Source organism: Anser brachyrhynchus (genome assembly GCF_964034855.1).
Source record: "Anser brachyrhynchus genome assembly, chromosome: 1".
NCBI lineage: Eukaryota > Metazoa > Chordata > Aves > Anseriformes > Anatidae > Anser > Anser brachyrhynchus.
Window position 1 is genome coordinate 13,516,594 of NC_137694.1, and position 20,510 is coordinate 13,537,103.

Here is a 20,510-nt window from a genome sequence, read left to right on the forward strand (position 1 = left end):
AATGCTAGAGTTGACCTCCACAGAGTTAATTCAGTGCAAGTAACCCACACGTACTTGCTGCCTGAAGCTGTACAGGTAAGGGGATTAATTGTACCATTTCTACAGCAGCTAATAAAGTACCATATGATTTATGCTACAGAATTTTCATAAGTAAAGATGTCTATTACCGAGAATATATTGTACTGCACATTTAGGAGAAAAAGCTTTGAAACTCTCTGGAAATTTTGCTTTCCTTTTGTGAAAACTTTGGAGAAAAAAAAGCCAGTGGCCAGGAGCTAATTCAGACTTGTCAGTCTTCCCCATCCAAACTAATGCTGAGCGACTGGAATAGATATGAATGTACTTTCTGCTGAGTCATCACAAAGTAAAGGCAGTAATAGCTAGGTTTTTAATGATTATTACTGATGGCATATCTCTGGATGCCAGCTGCAACAGCCACGCGGGTATCTGAAATTTCAGAGCATCCTGAAGGCAGCTTTCAGCCCCCTTTCAACGTTCAGACACCGAAGTTTTGTAGAAAAGCAGTTCGTGCACCAGCACAACAAGTTTAAGCCTACTTACTTTCCTGGCTGGCGTTTCCAGTTGCTTTCACTGATCCCTTCTATGGAGTTCAGGACGTTCCCTCAGCTCGCAGACCACAAGTTGAAGAACACTGACACCGGGGGGAGGCTCAGTCCTGTCCCTTGCCAGAACACTGCAAAAAGCACAGCTCAATCCTGTTATTATTATTTTTTTTTTTGAAAGGTCTGGAAGATCTTCGGGTTGAAGCTAGCAAAGAGGAAAGCAGTTATTATTTCTGCTTGGTACGTGACTGGGGCAGCTGCTCTGACCCCAACAGCCCACAGCTCAGCATCGGAGGGTTGAAAGCATTAGATGAGGAAATGACTGATCTCTCAACCCTCTTCTGTTCCTGGGGACACCCCCTCAGGACAGACACCCCTCTCTCAGGAGGGGACACCCCCCTCAGGACAGACACCCCTCTCTCAGGAGGGGACACCCCCCTCAGAAGGGACCCCCCTCAGGAGGGGGCACCCCCTCAGGATGGGGACCCCTTTTTCAGGAGGGAACACAACCCCCTCAGGACGGCTCCCTCTCTCAGGAGGAACCCCCTTTCCCACCTCAGGAGGCCCGGCCAGCCCCCCCAGGCGAGCCCAGCCGCCCTCCGCTCACCTCCAGCCGCTACCTCCCTCCAGCCGCTGCCTCCCTCCGGCCGTGCCCCGACTTCCCCGCCGCCGCCGCCGCCTCCCCTCCGCGCCCAAGGTGAGCGCCGGGGGCGCGGGCAGGGTGTAGTGAGGGGAGGGGAGGGGGGCGGCCCCGCCCACTCCGTCAGCCGGCCGCGGGCGCGGCTGGGACTCGTAGTCCGCGGTCTCCATGCCGCCACCGGGCGAGCACGGGCCGCCGCCTACAAATCCCAGGATGCCGCGGGGCTGGCGAGTGCCCGTGGCTGGCGGAGTGGCCGCCGCCGTCGCCTCAGCGCGGCCGGGAGCGGGAAGGGGCGGCGGAGCTGAGGGGACGCCTGGGGGGCTGAGGGGGCACCGGCCTCCCCCGCCTGCCCTTCCCCTTAAAAAAGACTTGTAGAACCCGGTGTTCACTGAGTTGCATTATTTTGGAAACCTTAAAGTGACTCCTTGGCATTATAGCCCTGGCTAGAGGTTTTTTTTAGTAACTTAAATAAAATGTAGAATCAAACAAATACAGTACTTTCAGTGTTGTCAAACAGAACTTTCAAAAATAAACGTTTCCAAAGCTGTATTTTAAATAAGAGGTTTGTTATAACCGGGCTTCTCCCCAGCAGGGTATAACATTTTGGCATTTTGAAGGAAAAAAAACAATTTCAGAGTAATTTATTGACGACTTGCCACGGACTTGGTGTAGAGTGGTGCTGGGTGCCACTGTTTTATATGGAACTGGGTAAATGGAGTTAACTTTGGGAATGACATCTTTCTGATACAGGTTTATTTATCCAGATTTTATAATTAATTATATATAATATATATATATAATATATATATATAATATATATAATATATATAATATATATATAATATATATATAATATATATATATAATTAATTATAACATTAATATCCATTATTATTGTTTCTTCTGGATTTTGGCATCTGTACCTTGTATGAGTAAGGAGGTGTGCTCAGCTTAGGGAGATGTTGCATCCCCTTTGGTGTACTGAAATTCTGGATTGCTTTATTACCATTAAAGCACATATTGCAGTAACATACAATGGATAGAGCTGTGCTTGTGCACGCTGCACGAAGAGGAGGAAAAGGAGAAACCTTAAAACAAACATGGGAATAGCAGCGTAAAGATTTCCTGCTAGAAAATCCACAAAGTTATAAATCATTTTTAATTTTACAGTAATCCGCAGTGGGAATTACGTTAAACTAATTGTGTCAATAGTTGCATTTAAATACATGAAATAAAGCTGGTTTTAATTTCTTGTGCACATTTTAGCATGACCCACTGGGAAGGTTAATAGTTCTTTTTATTGCTTTTTCCAGCATTGTCTAAAATGGGACAAGATGCTTCAGTACTTCAGCTCCGAGAGAAGGGCAGGGATTAATATAGTGCTGAACGGAGTAGAAGCAAGATGAAAAGAGGATTTGGGGTCAAAACACAGAATGGGAGGAGAAGTTAGTGCAGAATAAACAATACAGACAATTGGAGAGGCCAAAAAAAATTCCTGCGGAGGATAGCTGTGGGCAACCCGTCACTGGTGCACACACCACCCGAGCTGTGTGATGACAGGGCCCCGGCGTGAGCTTTGAGGGCTCCTCAGGCCCACGGGCTCTGGAGCAGCAGGAGCCATTGCTCTCCGGCAGCACAAGGGAAGCTGCGAGGCGCTGCTGAAGGCAGGATCCAGCCCTCGCTCTCTGGCTGGAGCTTCGGTCCTTAGGGCATTCCCTTCCCAACTTCCTTCTTCCTCAAATAACCTCTGACAGTGAATATGGTCCTGCAGCTAGCTGGGTGGGAGGGGAGCGTGGAGGCTTGTGGCACTTTAGGCTGTCTCTTTGGGGTGCGCTTTCCACAGGGGACCTGTGGTGGAGCCTCCCAGGCTGGCAAATTGCACCAGGTGGCCTGGGTTACTCCCTCAGGAGCCTTCTAACCATCTCTCAACTTTATAGGGCAGAAAAAGACTTGTATGTGTTTGACCACTGAGTATTATGAAAGTCCTAGGACAGGTCAAACCAGCCAAATCAGTAGAGATGGGTATTTACAGGTTGAAGTAAAATACACTTTTAGATTGACTGGGATTTTCCCCATGCTTTCAGTGGCACTTGGCTTGGTTCTCAAAGTGCTCCTGTTAATTAGTTACTACCTATCTCCTGTACAGATACACTAGTCATATCAGGCTTTATTATCTTCCATAATAGCAGTTATCATATCAGAGGCCCGAACATTAGGACATTTCCCTTTTCACCATGAAAATTTCCTTGACATGCAAATTCTTTACAATGTCCCTTGAGAAGGATTGGATTTTAAACAAACTAAGCTGGGTGCCATTTGGATTATGCGTAGTTACGAACATAAACCAGCTGAATGGCTTTGCACATGCTGTTTCCAGCACGCTTGGGGCAATATACCAGCAGAAGGCTGCCGTGTATGGATAGTTAGTGGGCAGGGAAAGAAGGACCAAGGGCTATCAGTGGTGTGTGTGGTGCTGGCAGTGGCAGCCCTGCTACCCCCGTGGCTCTGCCAGTGCCTCCCGCAGTACTGCCTTTGGCCCAGAGGCAGTCAGGGAAGCAGCCGTAACCTCTGGAAGAACTTTGCCACAAACTTCTTCACAGACCTCCCTTGACCTGTATGGCTCTCAAAGCACAAACCCTGTACTCTTTTTTTTTTTTTTTTTCCTAAAGAAGCTTTGCCAACTTGTTTTCTCTCAAAAGAAATACAGATTCTAACTACTGACCCAGCAGTTACCCGTGTCCTCCTGTACAGTGTGTACAGTACTCCTCCACCCCAGGAGTGCTGTTTTTACTGGGCCCTGCCTTGCCGGGTGCCGGCTCAAACTCTCCCCATCAGGCTCTGTGACAATTAGCCATGCATGGGCCTACGTCCTTAGGCTCGCTGCCAGATCAGTCCCTTCAGCTGAACTGAGAAGAACAGGGGAAGAAAACAGCAACAGTCATAAACCATCAATAACAGGAGGACACTGGGCAGTTCTGTCTTCCAGATGCCACCTTTCTTCCAGGAGCAGATCTACCACTTGTGGACGGTGGGTACTCCATTCACTGATTCACAGCCAATGTGCTGCGTGTGGCTGTGTGGTCTCAGCTGCTGCAGACTGGTAGCAGTCCTTCAAGAGGGCCGTGCTTAAGGCAGGCAAGCCCTTTTGCTGGTCTAACTTGGTTCTGAGGCTCCCCCACCAGCTCCCCTTTGAGGCAGCTCCCTTGTTGAGCTCCAGCATTGAGTCACATCTAGTTAACATCTAGTCACATCTAGTCACATCTAGTCACATCTAGTCACACCTAGCTCTGGACCGTGCTGCTGCAGAGCTGAACTGAGAGGGATTTTTCTGTCATACATTGCTGTTTGTTTGCGTGGCTGCTGGCAGCTGGCATAGTGGTTGCTGAGCGTCCTGCCATGGGGCTTGTGGAACCTCATGCCACAGTCTGCTTGGACAATACCCAGACCCCTTTTCCCACTGATGTGTAAATAATGAGATGGTGCTAGGGCAGCAAGTCCACCCAGTGGCATTTGCTCTGAAGGGTAAGAAAGTGAATAAAACGCAGACTCGTGTTTATAACTGCTCTCATGTCTCTTCCCAAGTGTTTTGCTTTCTAGACTAAACAAACCAACTATCTACTTGGAAGGTCATAGTCTTAAGGGTTTTGTTTTTAGTGCTATACTCTGAAATCTCTGCAGTTTGTTTACATATATATTTAAGCGAAGAGCTTAACAGATGATAACTGCTGTGTACTTTATCACCACTGACAGCTGTATGTTTTCTGTGTTTTACCATAAATTGATACCTTCTTTTATTGATATCTTCTTTTGATATATTTAACAATGCCATTTTGCATTGTATTTTACACTGTTGATTCTCTTCCTACAGTTTTGCTGCCTCACCAGACATTTACCTAGTTTGCATGCTGGTAGGCCATTTGCTCTTTGACAACATATTGTCCTTTATTGTATTTGCTTTTTTATTTAATTTCTACCCATTTCTCTAAATTGTCCTGTTCATTCAAATCCTAATTCAGTCCTTCAAAATACTTGTGCTCCACACATTTCTTCTGGTTAAGCTGATGTCACCATCTCTGAATGAAGCAAGCTCAAGAGAAGATCATTTAGGCAAAATTATGGTAACTTTTGTTTTTGATTGTTCCAGGAACACCTGGGCAGGGAAGAGCTTTCTCTTTCTCTATTTTCATTTCATTTCTCTTACTTTCTCCTTATTCTACTTGAATAATGGGTCCATGAGCTGATAGGAAAAACGCGAAAGACCACAAGGCCTACTAAAACTACTCATAGTTACGACTGCCAAAGTTTCGTATCAGTAGATAAGCTTGTCAGTACATTTTATAGCACTGTCACTGGTTTATTGCCCTTGACTATGTGATGTGTCACCCTTGCTATTTCACTGCTATTTAGTGTCAGATGACTCATTGCTTTCAGTCATATGGGAGGAAAAATGAAAGAGTGCATACAGTAAACACACTGCATGTGCATGCTACCTTGTGTGCCATAGGAATGGAAGAAAATTGAGGAAGAACTTCCTGGAATCTGGAAAGGGCAAACAACAAAATCACTTGGAAATCTACCAGCAGGGATGATTTTCTTGAGAAAAGCCTGTGCGCAGCTTGTAGTCAACTCTTGTGAAATGCCTTGAGGGATTCCTCAGTGATTACGTACACTATTTGAGAGAAATAAATACAATTGTGAAAAGTGTGTTCTCTTACTATGCTGGTCTCTTATCTGCAAAATGAAGTCAGACTAATTGCCTCATTGTACCTGTCTTGTTGTCCTTAATATAAATTAACTCCCTAGCAAAACACTAGCTGTGCAAACATTTTAGATTGAAATGTAACTTACGTATTTTCATATTAGGACAAATAAAATTATCTTAAAAACAGGAGTGCTTATATCTTGCATTTTTGTTTGTTCAATGGATGATACTTCTATTGCAATAATTTAAAATCTCTTGCCCAAACATTAAGATATTATATTCTTTAATAACGTCATTTATTTATTTCTGTTCTTTCTCTGAATCGATCCTTTATCTTGTTTCAAGGATTGAAAGCATGCAAGAAGCTGGGCTCTTGCAGTAAGTTTCCAGTCAAAGATGTATTACATAATTTTGACCTAGCCAAGGTTTTGACTAACTAGTTGGTCACTGAATGGCCTTTTTTTTGTCCTGCACTGCTCAGATACCTTTGATTGAAAAGTTAAAAATTAAACACATTTTATGTAGTTGAGCATGGATTTATAGTAAATGTTGTACTGGTTCAGACCGTTATAGTGTCACAACCAGTGGCCAGAAACATAAAAGATGTAAGAGCATAAGACATGTGTATGATACTCCTCTTTGATACTTGCCCATTCCATGCCCCCAGATCATTACTGGTTCAGAGGATTTCCTGAACGTGTTGTGGTTTCTCTATTCACTAACCCATGATGGATTTTTCTTCCAAGGACTTGTTCAGTCTCCTCTTGCATCGAGGAAAACATTTCACATGTGCAACATCCTTTAGCAAGGCCTGCAATGGATCAGCTATCTAGTACTGTGTGAACAATTAGCAACTTCTGTCTGTTTTGAAGCAGGCTCCTTTTGTGCTGCATGGTAGTCCTCAGAGCTTGGAAACACCGATTTGCACTGCTATCTGCCCTCAGACTTTGACTTGTGAAATATTCCGTCCTGAGAGGTTACGCACTGGCCAAGCAGTGAGGTGTACACTGATGCCGTAGGTGCGTAACACCTCGGTGTTGGGTTTGCAGGTAAAGAAAAGTGAGAGTGCACATTGGTCCGTGGTCCCGTTTCATTCCTTGCACTACGAACTGTTCCAACAACCATGCCGTGCCAATGGATTGGCCTGGGAAGATCTCTTGGTTTGTGTTTGCAGACACTGCTATTTTCAAAGTGCTGGTAGGTGTGATGTGCTAAGTATCCAAGCAAAATAAAAATCAGTGCTTGCATTAGAATCTAGGTATTTAGTAAAATAACTTGGTCTATGATTTCTTGTAAAGCCCACGTGGCTTGAAAAGTCTAACATCAGAATCGTTTGTTGACATTTTTATTGAAGCATGGATCTTTAGCTTGGTTCACCATAAAGTGAAGCATTTTATTTATGATAATAGACAGTTCAGGGCTATAGGGGCATTATAACGTTGCTGGTGTAGATACAACTTTATCAGAAGATACAAACATGACCCGCAAGAGAAACAAACACCAAAGAGAACACAATGAAACGTTCACTGTTTACAAATCACTTCATTACTACAGACACCAAATGGCAGTTACTGTAAGTAAATCAGTTGCAGAGAACTGACTACATTTAGACAAGGAAATGGGGACTTCTGTTTGGGGCTTCATCCACAACTGCTCAGTAGAAAAAAGTTTAATGTCAAGCATTCTTTTTCTTTATCCACAAAACAATGCTAGCCAACAGACATATCAAAGAATAAGACTGAAAGATACCAACGCCTTTACAACTACTTTTGTAATTATCTTCTTGATTAGGTACTTTGATTTTTTTTTTAATACATTTTGTCAGAAGGTAAATAGCCCAAAAATCAGCAGCAAAAAATATTACAACAACAAAACAAGTAAATACAGTGCCAATGTGTCATGTTGTAGAAGAGAATACAAAGAGGACAAACAATGATAACTTAATCATATAAAATGACACAGAGCTGAAATACAGTGCACTTAAATACCTATGTGACAAAGAATGTTAAATTCTGTACTTAGTATGTACGTTTTTTAAACATAAAATCTGAAAAGTCTTTGTGCTTAAACTTTTTTTTTTCCCGTTAAACAGAATTAGTTGCTTACTTCCAATACTGCCACTGTAAACTGATATTACAACAGATCACAATTTTCACAGACACATCAACATTAAAACATTTACCTATGAGAAAATAAGTCACTTCTCATTAGTTCACAGTGCGAAAAAGTGGTGTACACTCTGCCTTGAGAAAGGCTTTCAGTTATTCATCAAGCCAGTTGCAGAAAAGTCCTGAAACCAGATGCAGTGCTAGATTTAAAGAATGGAAAGCAACACATCACATGTTGGGAGGAAAAAAATAAATTTCTCGTTTCTTCATGGATATCGTCTAAGTGACCTTCGTCTTCTGTTGTAGAAATGCCTGAGCCCATGTTGCCGTGAAAAATTCATCATGTAATTTTGTTTGCGAGTGCTGTTAAAATCGAAGGGGTTGGGGGAGGAAGAGAAGAACGTTAGTTTTTTATAGGTATTTAAATTTCTTCTGGAGCAGTGAGCTAGTGGGACAGATTCTTCTTATTCCTTGCATAGCCCTTCAAGCCATGTAAAGTGGTGTAAAGCAGACCCGTTGTACAACAAGGAAGAAGGCAATTGAGAATCTGTCCCACTTTGCTTTTATTTACAGTTCATTATCTTAGGGAAAGGTTAAGACCTTTCAGCTAATTAAAGCCTGTGATGCCTAGGGCCAGATTCACTTAAGCTATATGCACTTCGTACCCTCTCAATGCGGGGCATTTCTCCACTGCGGCTTTATACGCCACTCACCTTCTCTCTCAGAACATTAACTGCTTTATCTTGAGAACAGAGGAAAAGCTTTACTCCTCATCATTATCTTCTACTTTTACTATAGAGGAAATGAAGTATAACACTTCTACGTAGAGTTAACATTTCCCTCTCCTACACTCCCCAACCAAAATTAAAGACAGATCTGGGAAGAAAGCATCATTGCATCCGGGAGGAGACCTGGCAAGAGACAGCCCGACTGCATCCTGACTGAAGGAGGGACGCCTGTTCAGACCCACGTGGAGGAAAAAGACCCATCCCACCTCATTCAGGTTTTTACTTCTGTTGGGGGAAGAAGGAACCATGAGAGGGCAGCAGTGAACAATGCTGCCTGGGACTTGGGCACCTGAAATCCAGCCCCCGAGGGCTGGATTCAGTTTACAAATGTCAGCAGCTTTTGGAAATGCAGCTGGAACATTTGTGGGGCATCCTCGTGCACATACAGACGTGTGTGTAACTTGGAGAGACCTGCATACAGGAACACAGAGCTCTGCATACAGAGCTGTGGTACAGGACTGCTGAACAGCCGCAGGGCTTTGTCTGGCTGCGGCTCGTCCTGGTCCCTTTACATGGATATCTGTACCCTCAGGGCGTATATAAAACTACAGGTCTGTGTAAACCTATCGTCAAACTGCATTCGGGGTTATATGAGAATGAAAAGTTTTGTGCTTTCTGTAGTCCTTACACAGGATGCCTCCTCCCAGACCTAGTGCTCACAGCGTGCTTGGCCGTATCGAGCAGCTGAGATGGTGCTGTAAGAGACAGCCACTGTGGCACACTGCAGGCCCAGGGTATGGGAAAGACCTTTCCATCAGGAAACTACTTTTAAAAACAAAATAGTTTCATACTGCGGCCAGGCAAAGTTACAGAGTCACCTGAGAGTCACCCCTTTCTCCCCGTGGAAAACATGCACACAAGACATATGCAGCCAGAGGATGCGGTTTGTCTCGGGGAATGGGGCACAGCATTAACCATGCAGACACTAAGGACAACTCCAACAGACTAAAGGAGCTTCAGCCACAAAAAAAAAGCATTGGTAACTACGCGGCCAAATTTTCTTTTGGCTTCCAGGGGAAAGAGCAGTGAAGTCTCAGTGAATCTGTGCAGTCTCAGGCTAATTTCTGATTCTCTTTCCCAGTCCTCCCTACCCTCTCAGGAGCCTGTGCTTTCTCATTTCACCTTGCAGTGGGAGAAGGATGCCAGGCCTAAACATCTCAATCCAAGGGACTGAATGTTACCAGAAGCCTCCAAACCAAGGAGTCCATCAGATTTTAAAGGTGATACATGAAATAAAGGCCTGCAGCAGATACTGCAGTCAACAAATCTCCCATTTGTGGGTGCAAGGTAGGTCGTCATTTGTGAGTTTTCCCTGTGAGTGCATAAGCTTGTTTTTAGTGAATATGACCCCTAGGAAAAAGAAATAATTGCATGCTTTGCAAAATAACTATGATCTTCCAGAGGCAAAGATAGCTTTGGCTTTTGTATGATAACTTTATCTAAAAAATACGTATAACAAAATTACACCATTTTCAACAGCTAATCTAGGTCGTGATTAACTACATTGAATAAAAGCAGTTGCGTCAAAATCTGGAACATAAACCCTCAAGAAATTCCAAGTTGCTTCCCAGCTAGCTTGGAAATTTCTTTACCCAATTTTACAGAAAAACAAACCTTCCTCTTTTTTTGCCACTGGAATGTACACACAAGAATGAGACAAAATCCAGCTCCTGGTGACAATGAATGTGTTCGGCACAACTTTCTGCACTCTCACGGTAAGTCAGTGCTCTAGAGTGTTTGGCGCTTAGTTTGACTTAACCGTTACTTTACCTTAACTAACCTTAACTTTGCTGTTGCCTGAGAAGCAAAAACTTCCTCAAATCAACCCCAAGTGGCCTTGCTCTGGGTACACGGAACCAAGTGGAGCCTGGCAACGTGTTTGGCTGAAATATTTGCTGTTTCTGGACCTGGTTAAATTTTGGATTGAGCTTGGCTGTGAGATCGTCAGCTTAGTCAAGACTTAGACAGCCAGGGCACGCTGAGCTGCAGTCCTTGGTCCCAGGGTCCTGCTGCCTTTGCTCTGCTCATGTTCAGCAGCAGCTCAGCAGAGGTTGTCACTGGTTTGGATGCTGCTAGGTACGCCTAGCCTGTATTTCACTTCCATTTTGTATTTGGCCTTAATGTTATGGTAATGATGTTTAAAACAATGAACAAACAGAAAAGAAAAAAAAAGGAAATGAAATAAAAAAATAAAAGGAACAAAGAAAGGGTTACCTAAAATACAAAAGTGATTTACTATTTTTTTAAATGTATATTCAGTCTGTTTTGTTATTTTAGATGTTCAAGATGTTACAAACAAAGAAAACATATGTATTCCTTGTCTTACACTGAACACCGCAGTCTGTGAAAAATCAGAGCAATGTAAATTGCCAAGAACTAAATGTTTATTTTACATGTACTGATTTTGTTCAAACTTGTTCTCACTGAAGTCTGAGGTAGGCTTTCCAGCTACTGGGTTAGATGCCACATAAAAACTTCATGCCTACTATAGACAAAGGCATGTTTTTCACTCTTATAGGTAAATTGATATATCGTATAAAGTACAGTACTGTATTGCCTTGTATTGTTTATCATGTATAGTCTGATATTCACAAAATGAGAATAAGTCTATATTTATTTCTCTGAATTAATGTTATATATTGGTAGGAGAAAAGCACTGGATAATAGAGACCAATAGTGCTTTGTAAGATCACAATAAGAATTATGTAATAAATTTTGTGGCAGAATTATGCATTTTTTGCATGTGGTGGATTTAAGAATGTTTTCAATATTATTGTTAATAAACTTCATTTGTATTTTTACAGCCTGATAAAGGCTTTGACATACGTTGCTGTTATTTTCTTGTTTCGAGCACCCAAAATATGCAAGGCAGCATCAAGCTGTATTAGGAATAAGCCCCCCTTCCATAATGGAGGGTGCGGAGGGGAAATGTTGCTCGGCTATCAGTGGCAACTTGGAGGCTGCTTTGCAAGTCCGTAATGGCCTGTCAGTGCACTGAGCCCTCTTCCTTTTCTGTGCATTCACTGAACCATCAGATGCAAAGAGCAGATCCAAAATAATTATCTGTGTATTGCTGATGAAGCAAACAGCAACAAAAGCAGATACTAGGAGCAATTACTGCATAATCTATTCTACAGTTTTGGGTGCATTCATGGTAAAAAATAAATAGAAGGTAATACTGCTCCAGTTTACATAGGAAACCCTAAGCAACTTTCGAGTGGAGTCACTGGAGTTATACTGATTAGATGAAAACAATACGCAGTCGATATAGAAAAACAAAATTCTGTTTAGGGCATACTCAGTAAATATGTACAATAACGGTTTATGAGAAGAAGTCACTCTTAAGTAGACCATCCGGGTTTTTAGCAGACTGTTCTGACTATTGTATATTTCCAAAAGCATAGTTTGAAGTAAAATCTGTAATTTAAAATTGGTGAAAATAGAACATAACCAAATAGAATAAAAATATGCAGTAAAAAAAAGCAAGATATCTAATGTCACTTATTTTCATGTTTTTATTTCTGATTGATGGGAACATTGGGAACCAAATAGAAACAAAAATATTTAGATAACCAAACCAAACATGAACAAAGCCTTAGAAAACAGCAAAGGCATGCTTCTCAGGACTAGGCTTTGGGTAAATTTTGTGGCTGAATTACAAATGCTTTGTAGGGGGGTTATGAGAAAAGCGATGTGCTCTGACTGAAGTCCTCATGGCTTATATTAACGACAAACATTCTTTGGCTCCAGTGAGATGCCCACAGCTGAACCCACAGCTCAGTCACAGTGTTGACTAGCAGTATCTAATTGGGGCAGCACAAACCAGTGTAGTTACAAGAAACAAGAACTACCTGGCAAGCTCTTGCTGTGCATCCAAGAGGCATGCATGTCTATGCCAGCGTACGTATTCACTGACATATTCTACCTGGCTGTAGCTTCAGCTCTGTGGTCATTAATTACAGAAAAAATGGGAATTCCCATGTAGAGCTAAGAGATTGCCCAAGCAATGCCCTGGGTGCCCTCCATTTGCAGGTCTTATTGCACTGAAGGAGAAGGAAAAATGCTTCTGGCTGCAGCCTTAGTGAAGTTCCTGCTGTAGTACACGAGTGATGAACGTGTTCAGCTAAGCTTAACTTCCCCTGATACTCCCTGGGGCAGAGCTGCAGGACCAGGGCCCTAAAAAGCTCCCTGGCACATCTCCGAGAGTACAACGGATTTTCCACCGATCTGTCACTGACAAAACTTTGTGAAAGTACTGTAGCTGTAGCAGCAACATGTATTTGATATTGATTCAGGGAAAGTACTTACCTTATTCTAGTGTAAAACCAATGACAGCAAACAATGAAATACAACACAAGTTAGAAAATGCCTTTCAATGCATGCAGCACTGTGATTAGTCATAAAACCCTGATGAGGTTTAGAGGCAATATAGGACTTTTCATCTCTTTTGAAAATAAAAATTGAACAAATTATTTCCTGATATTTCAAATCAATGCTTATATTATTATTTTCTATAAAATTCAGCATGCACTTTTTAGAAACATAATAAACATGTCATAAAAGCACAGATTGCATCATATTAAATTTGGCATAAATGTTGCGAATATTCAGATAACTACCTAATGTTTGAACTATTTCTGTTCTTTATTATAACTATGTTTAGACTTTAATTTAAATGCATTTTTCAAATCATTGCTTTATAGTAAAAAGATATAGCAGATGAACATGCTTTTCCACATAAAAACTCTTTGCTAGAGCTAGGATATATAATTTGTATTTTCATGTTGCAAAGTACAGATGAACATTCTTTGCACCAAATGCAACCTAAGTTCCTCACTAAATCATTTGTGCCAAAAATGTGAGAATATCTTGACAATGAAGAGCATGGAGTGATGACTATGGAGGGATTTGTTCTGTTTTCCAACAATTAACCATAAAAAGTAAGGGGGGTAATACAACTGGCATTCCTGGTACAACTCAAATTCCCATGGATTACATTATGAATTTTGGGGTGCAAAGAAAGCAGCATCAGACCATTAGTATTCGGTTTATCATTGACCTCTAGTTCTCAGTACTTTCTAACAGAAATCAGATTTGGGAGGTCAGTGAGGGCCTGCTCTATACACAAAGAAATGGCAGTTCCAGGGGCACATGCAGAAAAGTGCGTGGTATCTGAGTAGCAGGCTGTGAGCTCTACTTAGAGGGAGGAACGATGTGCAGATGAAATGCAGAGTTGGACATGGGCTGTTCTTAGGGCAGGAATATAGGGGCATTCAAAAAAGCACTCTTTCTTAAGTCTGGGGTAAAATATATATATATTTTTTAATCCTGAGAAGAGCCACAGTCATGGAACATGTGAGAGTTGTGCCCAAAGCTTTCTTTACAAATTGAGAGAAAAAATTTGGCACTAAAAAGGCACTAGCCTTAAAGGGACTGGACATCTTGATAACTACTATCCTCTCCCCATCCCATGACAGACATCAGCCATTGTTACAAGAAGTTGGCAAGTGGTTAGTTGGCAAGACCGATTTAATGTATACCATATTCAAAGCAGGTGCTGCGTTTCACCTGCTGGAAAGAGGGGCTCAATTTGAGCACCACTTGCAGCTGCAGTACAGTGTTAACAACACTGCTTTTTAATGAGTGATTCGAATAAGTCATTAAAAAGAGAGGCGATTCTAAGAAACATACAAAAGCACCCTCCTGGCCTTTCTTATTACCATCATGTATTTTGCATGCACAGATTATCTGTAGGTTATTTTTTTTCCTCCAGCAAAAAGGGAAACAAAGAAATTGCATCCTGAAAACATGTCTGCTTTTAAGAGGATGATGTCCCTTGACTCAGTCAATTAGACTGAACAGTGTTGTGACCTTGGCTATGTATCACTGTAGGCTTTATCTGTGCTATGACTCAGCAGCTGGGCTCATGACAGAACTAATTTCAAATCCTTGGATTGCTAAGAAGAGTTGAACCATGAAAACAGGTATTCACGTATTTTCCCTGGGGTGGACAGCCTCTGGGGAGGAATGTAATGGGTAGCAGAGACATTCCCCACATTGGGTGGGGAATGAAATCATGAAAAGCTTTAGCTGTGCTACACCCCTGCAGACCCGCTCTCCCTGCAGGCAGGTGCTTTCCTTGCTTGCCTTCCTGCTCTGGCCCATATTCTGCTCAAGGAGAGCACTGCTGACTTGTCCTTGGGCTGAGGAGAGGCTGGCAGAGCACCTGGGTGTGCAGCTCTGCCCACCTCTGGGTCTGCAGACAGCCAAGCCGACAGGTAGCACCTAGAGGATTCAATAAAATGTTTGTGTTTCCTCCCCTACCCTGTGGGCTGACAGGATGAGACGTATGGAAAACCGGGAATTTCTCTGCACCCAGAACCACACCTCCTGGTATAGGTTGGCTCCTTGCTATAACGCCACACAGGTTAGAGGCTTGCCTGCTGAAGTGACGTGGGTACACAGAGCAGGAAGAAGTGTGAAAATCTAGGACGTCTGTGAGCAGGCTTTTAACAGGGCCAGAGAGGATAATGGGGATGGTAGCCAGGGGGGTGTATGTCTGTGATCATTAGCTGGAGTCTCTTTCAGGTGAAAGAGTGGCAGGGTTGTAAGAGCACAGAGTGCAGACTGTGTTAGACACAGACCATCAACAGCTCCTGGAGCCAGGGATGGCTGGAGTCATGGCTTTCTGAGACAAGGTCAGAGAGCCAGCAGGGATTATTTCCAACCTGAGAGTCACAGAGGTTTCCTAAAGTGTCTCTGCTTTGGGAAGAATAAGCCAAGGCAGAAACCTACTGACTCCCTACAAAATGAATGGAAAGTGGTAATTACATCATCCTACTGAATGATTTTATTTCAGGCCGTGACTCTCTGCTCTTTCTCTGGGAACATGGGTGGATGAGCACCCAAGGGACAGCACCTCCTTGCCTCTTATGAAAGAGCTAACCTGGTGAGCTGGCTTACTTGCCCCAGGGGCAGGCAGGCTTTCTGTGCCTGACATTTCCAGCACCTTCATTTCTAACCCCCCCCCTTTTTTTTTTCTTCTCAGTTTAAATTGTATGGGGATTTACAGGAGGTGAAAGAAAATTTACAGTGGGTGAAAGAAAAGAGCAGACAATGAAGAAAAACATGTCCAGAAAGTACAGGATTGCTGACACATTGCTCCTACTCACAGGACCTTTTCTTAGTATTTTAGGTACCTTCAGGCATCTGAAGGGCCCTTACACTGCTGCTGGGAGAGGCAGGCAGACAGGCAGTGTGGTCTGGGAGCTCAGGCTGCCTCTGTCTGCTATGGGGTGCTGAGCCTCTCTGCAGTTACACACCGGCCTTTCTAAGACGGTTCTTCTTCCTTGCCCACCTTCTTTGTCTTTCAACCATTGAAAATCCCGGGAAGTTCAGAGATTAAGGCCCACACTGGTCATTGGAAAATGTAAGAATATGAAGAATTAAATGTAAGTCCTATCCCTAGTATTCATAGTGCAGCTTAACACCTTGGTGGCCCTGGTGTGTGCAGGATGGCCTAGGGTTAGTGCTAACAGACACTGATCCAGGCTCCCTTCTGCATGCCTGGAAGTACTCCATGGCAATGGCACAGCATCTTCATCGTTTTACAGGTGAAGAAGTTGAAGTGCTGAGGGGTAAAGTGACCAGTGTGAAGTGGCAGAGCTGAAGGAAAACCCAGGCCGCCTGAGGGAGCATCTATGTACAAAGAAGAAGAGAAAGAAGGAGGCACTGCTTGCCCATCTGGTTCCTTCCCTAGGCAAGGTGTGATTGCTTGCTGTAGCATTTCTATTGCTTTTTCCATTCTAGTATAAAATGGATCTTGTGATTGAATTGTTACCACTTGACTTGCCTGTTTAGACCACAACTTGGCAAATCTCATTGTCCAAGAAGTTCTTCAGAATTCAGCCTAAGAATCCCTTTTTAAAAACTCATTCCTATTTGGATTGATGGGTAATAATAGTATGCTCTATTTTTTTCCCATCTGTTTTTTCTCTCTATTTTTTTTTTTAAGTGAAAGGCAGAAAGAAATGTGAATATTTTATAGCTAGCCGTTCCCATTTCCGTGGTTTTCTAAACATTTCCTGCAGGTTTATGCTTTCATATCTTTATTGATGCAACATCGTACAGCCACTGATGAACTAAGCCAGGAATCCCATCCATCCCTCTGTTCCTTCAAGCTTTAAGCTTAATGTTATGGAAGCAGAGCCCAGCAAGGTGTGTAAAAGCAGCAGAGCGTGTACAGTTACTCAGTGTTGGGACCAGTTTGGCTTGGGGTTGATATGAGTGCCATGCAAGCTGGTGCTGCTTGGTGGAAGGAAGAACAGGGCTAACTAGCAATCAGATAATCCACTTTGCTATTGTTACAAAACATTACTTGCAGTGTCTGTGATAATTCAGATTTAAAGACAGAAACCTTATAATTACACAGTCTGGATGTTATCCAAGCCTAATTTCTTCATTGTTGTTTTTTAAATTATTCAATAAAAGGAATGTTTGAACCTATCTATGGAGCAGGCACGCCTCTCTCTGCCAACCACTGTCAGCGATGAGTTCCCTCCCGTGAAGCCACTAGCATTTCACTTCTACTGGAACTAAATTGTTAGAGAAAAAGCAGGTCATCTCTTTGTGACGTAACACAGGAAAAAATGGGTTAGCTGCGTGCGAAACCCATCTCAATAATGGGAGAATCAAGAGGGTGAAGACACTTTACTTGGTAAAATCTTGACAAGGGGATGAATATAGAGCTCGGACCATAGGAACCTGATATAGTGAACCCTGTTTCTGAACAGTATCCTTCTTACTAAAAAAGGAAATGAATAAGGCATTAGTTGCTAATGCAAATTTTTCAGAGGCACAACAACATTACTCTGTGCAAAGAGCAATACAGCAGACACTTTTGTATCTTCAAAAGGACATAAATCAACTTTATATGGCAGCACAGCATTGAACAGAAATATCCTTTCTTATGTTCCAGCACAATATATTTCACAGTCATCGCTGCATTACAGGAACACACCAATACTTGGTGGTGATAAAGCCCCGCTTTCCCTCCTGTGTTTTTCCACGAGACAAAACACATAACCCTGCTGTGCTGCTTATTTCATGACCATCTTAACTGCTGCTGGTTGCTGCCAGGGCAAAGCATTAGCAAAGACTGATTTTCAAAGGTTTCCCTGGGCCAAAACGATTCTTACTGAGCTTAACACTCGTGCCATGCTGGAGGTATTTCAGTACTTTCTGAGATGGGGTGGGATGAGGTGAAGCTGATACTCACAGGACGACTTCTACGTGGTCCAAAGCCCACTGATCATGACCTGTTCCATTGTGACGGGGCTGCCACCAGCGCAGTAAGACTCCTTTCATTCGTGCCTCCCTGTCGTCACAAACACAAGAGACTGTGAGAGCTCCAGACTATCAAAGTCTTGCACTTCTCTGTCTAACCCTCAACATGAACTGAGAGCAAAGCCAAAGCATTGTTTGTACACCCCAGCACATCAACATGCTATAAGCACAAAACCTTTAATGGTGAAAAATGCACACACAGAAGGACGAATTAAATACTTTTTTTTTTCCTCTTATCTTCCGAACAAGTATTCTGTTGGTATTTTTTTCCAAAAATTTTTCTGAAGACTACACTGTACATTTTTAATATCAGCCTTCCACTTAAGCTTCCTTCTTTGCCTGCCTTCCTACCAACCTTTTGTTTTTCTTGCAGTGATGCAAAGATAAAGCCTTTCCTAGCAGAAATCTATCTTGTGCATTTAGAGGTAATGAAATGCGACTAGGTACTCACAGGGGAACATTATAAGACACTCTTTGGGCGTGTATGAAGTCCTTTGGCTGATGCTGTGCAATTACTTGCCATGTAATTCCATTATTTACACTGTATTGGAGGAGCACTGCCTTGTCTACAGTGTTAGGATCACTTAGATTGGTATTGCAACTGTCTGTTTGTGAAATGCTTCCAATTTGCAAAACAAACATGATTTTGCTGTAAAACACAGAGAGATAAGGTATTTTCAATATGCAAAAAGTATTCAAACAAAGAACAGCACTTCCAGATTTATTGCAGTTATTACAAAAATTCAGGATTCTCAAGAATCAGTACTTTTAACAGGGCAAAATAAACTGCTCTCAAGTCTCTAAAACACAGCTCTCCTTTCAAACTAATAATTTACTATGCATAACATATTTCAATATATTTGAAGGCAATAGATACAATTTTACAATGTTTCTTCACAAAACTGAGATACATAAACAGAATAAATATGCAAATGAGTGTATGAAAAGCTAAAAAGGGGCAAATAAAGGTTGAACAAAGAGTCTAAAAGATTTCTAATATTCTACCTAGGTGTTCAGGCAAGAAATGAAGTGTCTGATTTATATCTGGCCCAGCTGCTGATTCACCCTGTTTCTAATCATTTGTTAGACAGCTAAATACAAAACCAATCCAGAAAACTGTCACTCTCTTAACTGTCAGCACAGGCTGGTCACATTTGTTTTTCTATGGCCATAGAGACTTAATAGATGAAAAAGATACTCCTGCTCATTGCCAGGTGAATATAATTTTATTTGACAACTGAAACAGAAAAATCAGTCCATAATTGCTAATAGCATCTTTACTCATGACTGCCATGGAGGCACATACAAACACGGGATTTGTCTTATCAGATCAGGCACTGGTCCAGACAGTCTGGTATCCACCCTTTGCCAATGGCTTCATCGTCAGTTCTGGCTTACTAGGCAGTGCTCTGTTGGGCATGATGAAAACATCTGACCTTTTCACCCGACATGGCTTCCTCCTCACTCTCCATCTCCCAAATGAAAGTCACAAAGCGTTCTGCCAACCCTAATGTTTATCTGCCAGCCACATCTGACTGCATGGTACAGCCAAGTTAGTCCATCCTCTTCATGGGCCACATGGCTTCACATGCATAGGAATAATTTCATTTCTCATGAGCTGCTGAAAGAGCATTTTATGCTCACAGTATTACCTTGCTCGGGTGAGATCCAGAGGCTTAGTCACAGCTTGTCGTATCTGACATCCATTAAAATAGAGTGAATCTCCATGGGCATAGGGTGCCAGCTGTCCACATCCATTCCCTATCACTCCCCCCTGAATGGTTTCCCAGTTTATTTCAGTGACTCTTTCAGATTCAAAATTATCTTTAATATAACTGGGGAGATCGTGGCTAAAAACAGAGCAGTCATCACCTAGAAATGACACAGTGAAGTTATAAAACACACAAAAATCAAAAGAATTGGGAAAATTCAGTTACAGTCCATTGTAATTACATTCAAGTTACAGTATACAGTGTGACTACGGGCCCAGTATACAGTGTGACTACAGGCTGAATATGTTTCAGCAGATTGATTAATAGTGCACACATTGCTGTATAATATTCATTTTTATGAAATCAAGGCTGCCAGTCTATTATTTTTTACAGCAGTGTAACTTCAAATATTACAACAAGGTTTCTCCTGTTTTACACTGGTGCCAATATGGGAAACCTCAAATTGGTGGTTGAAGGGAAATGCCTTTAAAACTGGGGAAGAATCTGATCTCATAAAGTTATGAGACTGTCCTGGAAGTCTCTAAACACTCCGGCTCCACTCCCACAGAGCACTTATAATTTCTTGAGGACACTCGGGTACCATTAGACATCTGCTCATCTGAATTGCAGCAGTAGAGCAGAACGGTCTGTT

General features: G+C 42.4%; 2 protein-coding genes and 1 long non-coding RNA gene across 3 annotated transcripts in view; 1 reads left to right on the top strand and 2 right to left on the bottom strand.

Annotated features, from left to right (window-relative positions):
• Nucleotides 1-1,404, bottom strand: part of SLC26A5 (solute carrier family 26 member 5) — a 34,415-nt gene extending 33,011 nt beyond the window's left edge. The window contains exons 1-2 of the mRNA XM_080575343.1: nt 1,171-1,404; nt 562-694 (exon numbers count right to left, since the gene is read on the bottom strand). The gene's annotated coding sequence lies outside the window, so the exon portion shown is untranslated. The remainder of the gene's footprint in view (nt 1-561; nt 695-1,170) is intronic.
• A 5,830-nt stretch (nt 1,405-7,234) lies between these two features.
• Nucleotides 7,235-20,510, bottom strand: part of RELN (reelin) — a 293,615-nt gene continuing 280,339 nt past the window's right edge. The window contains exons 61-64 of the mRNA XM_080575334.1: nt 19,799-20,018; nt 18,598-18,795; nt 18,079-18,177; nt 7,235-8,376 (exon numbers count right to left, since the gene is read on the bottom strand). Of these exons, the coding sequence (XP_080431460.1) occupies nt 8,280-8,376; nt 18,079-18,177; nt 18,598-18,795; nt 19,799-20,018 (614 nt within the window). The 3' untranslated portion in view covers nt 7,235-8,279. The remainder of the gene's footprint in view (nt 8,377-18,078; nt 18,178-18,597; nt 18,796-19,798; nt 20,019-20,510) is intronic.
• Nucleotides 8,679-10,996, top strand: LOC308187436. The gene is made up of 2 exons (XR_013944688.1): nt 8,679-10,516; nt 10,607-10,996. It is a non-coding gene; the product is annotated as an uncharacterized lncRNA (long non-coding RNA).